At 39.8% G+C, this 9,043-nt stretch overlaps 1 protein-coding gene across 1 annotated transcript; it reads left to right on the forward strand.

Annotated features, from left to right (window-relative positions):
• Positions 1 to 810: 810 nt before the first annotated feature.
• On the forward strand, positions 811 to 7,086 carry LOC103906937 (cysteine-rich venom protein piscivorin-like). Its single transcript, XM_019474563.1, has 8 exons — positions 811 to 870; positions 1,243 to 1,293; positions 2,240 to 2,359; positions 2,847 to 2,934; positions 4,050 to 4,195; positions 4,951 to 5,045; positions 6,022 to 6,110; positions 7,076 to 7,086. The coding sequence occupies exons 1-8, from the start codon at positions 811 to 813 to the stop codon at positions 7,084 to 7,086; spliced, it is 660 nt and encodes a 219-aa protein (XP_019330108.1).
• The last annotated feature ends 1,957 nt before the right edge of the window (positions 7,087 to 9,043 follow it).

Here is a 9,043-nt window from a genome sequence, read left to right on the forward strand (position 1 = left end):
AAGTGACCTATTACCCCCTGGATCACTGTAGTGGGACCATATGGCGCTTTGAGCCTCCTAAGCAAGTAGACTCTTGGAGCACAGAGCCTGGTGGTTGCTTCTTCAATTAGAGAAGGCTCTCATTTCTGCTGCCATTCCACACTACCTGTAATAAAATCAAGAGTTGTCTTTAAAAAAATAAAAACAAAAAAAGATTTCTGAAACAAGTCTTCCCCAGGAAGCCGGTGCTGGTCCGTTTCTGGTCCAGCCAATTCTGCTCCAGCTCGCATGCAAGGCTTCGCAGTGCTGGCCATTAAGTAAGGCGTTTGAATCCAGACTCGGATACCTGTGCGTACAGGTCTGCACATGGGCTGAGTGTCTAACACCCTTTTCAACCAATGCAGTCCATTCAACGCAGGTGATGGGGAGTAGGGAAAGTTTCGGACTAACGCAGACACAGAATCCAGCTAAAAGCAGCATCCCACCTCAGCCATTCCACAGCGTGGCAATGAGCCCAAGGCTTCCTACAGGAAAGGCAGCATGAATGTCCTCCTGTACTGCGAATTCAGGTGAAGGTATTTGGCCAGGATTACAGCTGGAAGTAAGAGATGTACAAAGCAGTTGATTCATAGGAATTTGGAAATGCAGAGGGGGAATGAATTTTATTTTTTTACTTCTAAAAATGGGAGGAAGAGAGAGGGAGGAGAGAAAGAAAACATTGCCTTGCTACTTGAGAAAAAACCAGGAAATACACAGAAGATGAATTATGTATTCAGAGAAATGAAAGCTCCATAAAAAATAAATTAAATCGTCATTCTCCCCTTTCCAGAGATGATTCTGCCAGTGGTGTTCGTGTGTCTCGCAGCTGTGCTGCCTCTGTCCACTGGAGAGGTAGGATCCACACTTTGTACTCAGAAAATCTGGATGGGACCCAAGGCACTCGTGGTCTGACTGAATACAGCTTTTCCTATGCACACTGATCATATGCAGAAAGAGTCTGATTAGGTATCTAGGATCTGGAAAGCATTTATCCTTGCAGTCTGTTTAATTTCAAAGCAGTAGACTGGTTCCACACTTGCACACTAAACCATCTGTAGGCTCACTGTTACTTATGAGTTGGGTCACAGATAACTATATTTTCCAGAAGCTCCCATGTACAGATCCAGTAATCTGGATCTCCCAAAGATCCAGCCCTCTTCCTGTTAATTCCCCACACTTTTACAAGCAGCAATTGCCTAACTCTCTCCCTTTCTTGTCCTACAGGTCCCGAGCTATGCGCCTCTCCCTCTGCTCACAGTCCCATCCTCTCAACGTGTATCACTCATTTCCCTCAAATAGCTAAACAAATTAACATACCCAATGCACGCTTAGAGTGGTTCCTCCCAACCCATACCTAGTCTGAAGTTTGAAGTTTGCTACTTCTGCTTCAGAAACACTAATGTGACTGAAGGCTTGATTACATTTCCCCTAATTCTTCAATTTCTGCTCTCCATGCTACCGTCTAGAAGACTAGTGAGAATGGTTGTAAAGAGGAGGCTGAGCTCTTCACATGCCTATTTTTTAATTAAAAAACACATGAAAAGTACAACCTCAGAGGAGGCTGAGCTCTTCACATGCTTATTTTTTAATTAAAAAACACATGAAAAGTTTGAGAAATGCTATCAGTTATGGCAGGAGAGGAAGAAAATCTCTGGCATGAAAAACACAGACACACTTTTTTGTTCAGTGGGATGTCCTGATGAAGTACTGCGGGAGGTCTGTGACGATCCTGTAATTAAACAACAGGTTTCTTCAATGAAAAAACATTGATAGGCATGTTTAAAATACTGAAGAAGGGGAACACATCATAAGCACATTCATGTCTTCAGCTGATTTTTAGATCCTGTTTCCTCAAAACCTCATGAAGGAAATTATAATAATAGTAAATTAAGTCTGACTCAGTTGCTTAAATTTAAGAGTCTACAGGCACGTGAGATGTTCCAGGATAGCTCAGCCATCCACAGAGGGTTGGCAGATATGACACAGGAACCAGTGTTATTACTGCTAAGCTCTACGCTGTGGAACCACTTAAAGTGCTATTCCACATGGAAGCACCCCTAGAGATACTTCGGAGACAGAGTGTATCACAGTACCTTCTCCATCGCAGGGATCATCTCCTTGGTTGATATCAGTATTCTGGTATTTTAATATTTCCTAGAGATGATTCAGGATTTAGTTACATTCAAATAAAAAAGAAATATAACATGTTCTTTCAATTTAGGAACCTGAAGGTTTTGATGCTCTGTCAACTAGCAAAGCGGGTCAGCAGAAGCTGATTGTTGACAGACATAATACCCTCAGGAGAGGAGTAAACCCAACTGCCAGCAACATGTTGAAGATGGTAAGTTTTGTGCTGTAAATCTGTTTGGAATGAGTAACGGACCCTATGAGAGATATAGGACTGTATACAAGGTCATATTATATTATTTAGGCACAAATTCACCCTTCGGACCTTTCCTAAGGATTGGGCATGGCCAGCATCAAGAGAAATATAAAGCTGGGCAGGTGGAAAAACAAGTCTGGAAAATACTGTGGTGTATGAACAATAATGTCTCTTTCTTTTGGAGGAAAAAGAGAAGGAAAAGGAGGAGCCACAGCATTGTTCATTTCTTTCTGATGCAGTCTTCATCAGTCTTCACAGTTTCTATTCTTCTCCTGGGTGTATAGTAACTTTGTTCCTAGTCCCCCTGCCCCCCAAAAAAGGGGAAGAAAAGGATTTTATATATGATTTTTTCTGATTTGAAGTGTAATTTCCAAATGTTGTTCCTTCATGAGGGGTTATTAATTGGTACATGTCTGAATTACTAATATTTTCTTCTTTTATTAAGGAATGGTGTCCTCCGGCTGCAAAGAATGCCCAAAAATGGGCCAATCAATGTACTTTAAGTCACAGTCCTGCTAACGTACGGAGAACCAGTAAGTGAAGCATGAGTGCTAACTGAATAATGTCAATCATGTTATTGATGTGACCAGTTTGGTTTTTGTTTGTGGGTTGTTTTGTTTTTTGGTTTTTTGAGATGTCATTTATATTCAATGTTATTTTGTTTGTGCATGGGGCAAAGGCAAAATTCTACATATAAACCTGCCCAGTAAGTGAGAATCTCATCCCAATTGCATCAGTTTTACATAGGTATATCCCATTTTCTTCAGTAGGTGAAAAAAATCATAGTGAGAAAGCATATTCTGTCAAAATATCCATCAGAAAGAAGAGAATCTAGACCCAGTTTACTGCAAAAACCAGCTTGCATGTGCTGGATGAAACTGTCTGGGAAGGAAGGTGCAAAGGGTGAAGGTCCAAAACCGGCTGGTGGTGCTAAGCGTAATTTCTAAGACAAGACTCATAGTTTTTAAATCCCCTGGCAACTTGCAACCTGTAACTATCTTGGAGGCTCATATAAACACTTCAGTCATTGGCTATTGAAGTTACAGCTATACTATGTTAACAATAGCCGTGATCAGTGCCCAATGTGGTGTTGACAGACTTCTGTCTATACTGTGTGTAAGATGTGGACTGTCCTTCAGTCCCCATACTTTTTGCCTAAAAAACAAATCCTCTGGTTCTTGCTAAGGTGAATTCCAGATGAAAACTAATGCGTACGCAGTAAGGTTGGACCTGAATAAAAACAGTAGGTGAAAACAGTGTAGACACCTTCTTGTGCACCAGAAGTAAGCTTTGAATTATTGGGATCTTCCCAAGATTACTGAGCTGTGACCTGAATAATGACTAGGTTGCTAACTTTCTAATAGCAGAATTACAGTCATGAATCTGTGGTGCACATGTGCAGGTGTATCTACAGACATGCATAAGGTCTGTCAACAAGCAAACTACCAGCCAAACAGGCTGGCCATGCTGCAAACTGGTCAAGTGACAACTTCAGTATTGACAAAGGGTGATGTCACTGAACTGGAAAAAAAACCCACCTTGCTGTCCCACCTGGGATGAGAACTTCCATGGGAATCATACCACCTTTTGCTGTCTTTTTCTCACACGTGTCTCTTTTATGCATTTCTCAGTACCTTTCTTTTTTCAGCTGTACAATGTGGTGAAAATCTCTTCATGTCATCCGCCCCTTTCTCATGGTCAGATGTTATTCAGGCCTGGTACAATGAGGAGAAAGATTTCAAATACGGAACTGGAGCAAAAACAGAAGGTGCTGTGATTGGCCATTACACTCAGGTAGATGCGATTTTTTTATATTTCAGGCTGAATAAATAAATATCTATATGTTAGCTAAGCAACTTTTACCCTCTCATTATCTTTAAAGAGAATAAGTACAATGGAGACATGAGAGTTATTCTGACAAAACGAGATGAAAGCTTTCAAAGTAACAGAATTAAAATTAAAATAATAGGCTAAGTGTCTTCATGGAGCAAAGAGTAAAGATACTGGTATTTCAAAACTTCAGAAAGAAGCAAAGGGAAGAAACTTATTTGTTTGTTTAACACCTGAAAATTGCTCAGACACTGGAAGAATAGGGTTATTAAAGTATCAGGAAGGAAATATAAATAAGTTTGTTATAGTCTACAGAGTTTCATTGACTCAGAGAGTTTCCAGTTGGACAATGGTTTATGATAACCTCCTCTCTTTGCCTGCACGAAACACGGGATACAAAATTTTACATCATGATTCCTACATCTTCTCCAACAGTTTCAACTGAATGAAAACATGTATAATTGAGATAGTTTAACTCAAATGTTTTGTATATATGTGTGATAAATTATTATCATTGTATCCTAAATGTTCTTTGGTTCAGGGGTGAAAGCAGGGAAAAACAATGTTTTTTTCAGCAAGGTGAAACTTATATTTGATTATAAAGGGTAAATAAAGTGACTTAACTTGGTTGCAAATGTTTCTGTAATGCATATTGTACTTAAATGATTTTCAAATGTATATTTTTCATTCTCCCATTATTTTTATTCTTATACCTATAGATGGTTTGGCACAATTCTTATCAAATTGGATGTGCTGTCGCTTTCTGCCCCAACAGTAAATACAAATACTTTTATGTCTGCCAGTACTGCCCCACGTACGTATTGATTCTGATTCTGGAAGTTCTTATTACATGATCAAAATTAGTCGGGAGATGGTGAAATTTGTAATAGGGCACATCAGCCATAGCGGAGGAACAGGTTTGAGGAGTGTATTAGGAATATGAAAAGACAAATACTCATCAAAAGAATTGTCAAACAAGGAAAAGCACAAAACACATAAAAGTGTAATAATCAGTAACACTGATTTTCAGATTAAATTTCATTTGCCTAAAAATCCTAATTTTCATAATAGTAAATCACAAATAAATATTTTTCACATTCTACTTGAAATCTTGCTTCGTGGTCTTCCCCACGGGCTGCAGGGGAATCTCTGCTCCGGTGCCTGGAGCACCTCCTCCCCCTCCTTCTTCCCTGACCTTGGTGTCTGCAGAGTTGTTCCTCTCACATGGTTCTCACTCTCTCTTCTGGTTGCTGTTGCACAGCAGTTTTTACCCTTTCTTAAATATGTTATCCAGAGGTGCTACCGCTGTCGCTGATTGGCTCAGCTTTGAGCAGCAGTGGCATTGGCTCTGTCTGAAATCAGGGCAGCTTCTGGTGTCTTCTCACAGAAGCCACCCCTGCAAATTCCACCCCCCCACCGCCCCACTACTGAAACCTTTCCAGATAAACCCAACACATATATAAAAATTGGTTGACATATAACCAAAGACTGAGTGTAAATTTACATATGTATGCAGCCATTCAGCTTTGAGCAGCAGTGGCATTGGCTCTGTCTGAAATCAGGGCAGCTTCTGGTGTCTTCTCACAGAAGCCACCCCTGCAAATTCCACCCCCCCACCGCCCCACTACTGAAACCTTTCCAGATAAACCCAACACATATATAAAAATTGGTTGACATATAACCAAAGACTGAGTGTAAATTTACATATGTATGCAGCCATATAATTAAGTTTTATTCTCAGATATGTTATAGTAACTTTATAGCTTATGTTGGTGATGTTGATGTTTCAGGGGGAATCTACAGAGTTCAATTCAGACACCCTACAAAAAAGGAGAACCCTGTGGTGATTGCCCTAATGCTTGTGAGAACGGATTATGCAGTAAGTTTTAAGCATTTTATTTGTGACTCGGGTAAAGGTGATGCTTTAAAAAAATCCCAATTAATTTATGCAAATGGAAAGTTTTTGAAATTATTCGTTCAAATACCAGGCCAAAAGTACTCTTGCAGAACCACGCTTCAGCATGGTAGGTGCTTTACCTACGTGGGACGACTTGTGGAGTGAAACCAAAGAAGGAGTCTATGATAAGGGTGGGAAAATGTTAGACAGCAGTTGGTGTACATTGGGATGCAGATACCCTCCACGTCATGGATCAAGATATTCATGTGGCCTAGATACCTTCATTAAAGATGACAATGTCTGGGTCTCCATATGGAAACTCTCATGAATACTTTCTAGCGTAAGAAGATGCATTGACTGCAGTGAGGTCAAAAATATGTTTATACCAATGGTAGCACAGAAATCTCAGCTCCAGATTTCCAGCTGCAGTTTATATTCTTTTCCATACCCAGGAGAGGCAATTCTCACCCTTGAATCTAGGAAATGCCAGGGAAGGAGGGGACTTCTTTATCTTTTTTTCTTCTTCTTCCTTTGAGCAATGGTGGCCGATCAAGTAGGAGTAACAACACACTTGATAAGAGCAAGTAGCAAATGTGAGTTTTAAGAATTCTAACAGAAAATAAAAACATGCGGGCTGAGTCTCATAATGCAAGACTTAACTTCAAGTCTAACTTCTGCTACATAATTAACCCAATTCTCATTGTGAGCTGTAGTATAAAGGAAGAAAGCTTCAAAACACCTTGCAAGTTCAGTGAGAAACCTCCTTGAAAGAGCTAAGGATTTTGTATGTGTGGTCAAAGGTTTTGTATGCTGCTGTGGAGTAAATGGCAACAAAGAGGAAACAATTACAGAGAAAAGAAATATTGATGAAAAATTATTCCAAAAGGAAATGCTGCAGGTTCTCATTTCCCACTTATGCTTAATTTTGTGTTTCAATTCATTTTCAGCCAAGCTTTGAAAGTTTGAAGATGTTTATTCCAGCTGCCTTGGCGAAGTCTCCTGGATGTACCAATAGCTTCCTCAAGTTCACTGCCCTGCTTCCTGCCAGCGCAAAACTGAAATAAAATAACAGGCTCATTTTTTCCCTTCCTGGACATCCATCTCCTTAGTGACTTCTTTCAGAAAACCAGATTCCATCCTGCCTCTCCCACGTATGCAGAAGGAGTAACTTCAGCCCAGTGACTCACACGAGAAAAAGCTGTAGGAGGATGTACGTATTCTATTTGTATAATGGTCTAGAACATAGCGGAGACCTTAATTGAAATTTGGCATTTGGGTACCAGATATATTTAATGGTTAGCTTTTCACATCTCTCTTTCCCCAAAATTTTATCTAAGGAGCATTGTTTAAAGTTCTGTGGTTCCATGTGTTTCATATGTTCTTAGTATAGATGGATAGTCCTTGGTCATGCAACTAGTCTTAACTTGATCAACATTTTGAACTATTGGACTGTTAACAGGACCAGAAAATAAACAGGATAACCTGAAATATGTAGTTCTCAAAAGGAATTAGGAAAGCAGCGCAGTTTCCGCTAGAATTATTCTGGTTTAGAATCTGTATCTTTTGCTGACATACATTCTACTGTAAAATGCTCAGTTGTATCTAAAAGTTAAAAAAAAAAAAGTGTATTTCATCTAAATTAGTGATTCTGCTTATAGTATATGATTGCACTTATCATAAATACATGAAACGAAACCTGCCCTCTAATGGAAAAGAACTGTCTGAGAAAAGGGCTTAATTCACAAAAATAGATAGCCAAGGGGAAAGGTCCCTGCATTTGGAAAGTTTGCTTTTGATAAGAAGTAAGGGTGTCTTCCAAGATTTTTTTTTTTTAATATCTGCTTTTGCTGTATCAATCATTAAATTACTCATTCTTCACTGAGCAATTCATTGCAATTTTCCTTCTTTCTTATTACCGTGAAATACAGTTCATTTAACTTCCACCAACTTTGTGACTTTACCAGCATTAGGTCTTGAAGGGAGCTTGATTCTTTAGCAGCATAAGCAGAAACAGTTCATGTGAGAAACTGAAGATTTCCTCGGCAAAAACAGAAGTCAGGCAAACAATTTTCCTTCAGACCCTCTTTCAGGGAGAATGACCGTTAGCACAAATAACATGTAATACTCACTTCTGTGACCGTTGGGAAGCAAGTGCTTTCCTGTGTAGTCACAAGTGGGACTAAATATTATTTTAGTCTCACCTTACAATGGTTTCACATTCCAGTCCTCTTTTAGTAAGGAAGCTGCTGCCGTAATTAAGTTTACAAGTCCCAGAGTCTTTGGCACACAATAATTTCAGCACACACTTCTGACTTACTCATTTCAGTGGCAATTTCAGCACACATTTCTGACTCATTCATTTTGGTGATATTTCTTCTTGTATGCAAGGTCAGCATTAAGTTAAAAGCCTGGTTTCACAATTCAAAGTGAATTGTTTGGGTTGGGTTTTTTCTCATTCATTGCCACCACTTTTTCCCTCCATGATATACTGCCCTCTCATTTGGGTACATCTCTACTAGTAAATTAAGCAATGCCAGGACATAGATGTGAGTGCTGGAATATGACTTACTGCGCTCTTAAATAATTAGCACAGGTCCAAGTAAGAATGATGATAATGCAATAGCTAATCCAGTGTTGTTATCATTAAGGAAATGGGTAGACCCGTGTTGTGGTTTAACCTCAGCCGGCAACTAAGCACCACAGAGCCGCTCGCTCGCTCCCTCTGGTGGGATGGAGGAGAGAATCGGAAGGGGAAAAGTGAGAAAACTCGTGGGTTGAGATAAAGACAGTTTAATAAGTAAAGCAAAAGCCATGCACACAAGCAAAGCAAACCAAGGAATTCATTCACTGCTTCCCATGGGCAGGCAGGTGTTCAGCCATCCCCAGGAAAGCAGGGCTCCATCACGCGTAACGGT

The sequence above is a fragment of the Aptenodytes forsteri genome, unplaced genomic scaffold (genome assembly GCF_000699145.1).
Source record: "Aptenodytes forsteri isolate BGI_AS27 unplaced genomic scaffold, ASM69914v1 Scaffold57, whole genome shotgun sequence".
Classification (NCBI taxonomy): domain Eukaryota; kingdom Metazoa; phylum Chordata; class Aves; order Sphenisciformes; family Spheniscidae; genus Aptenodytes; species Aptenodytes forsteri.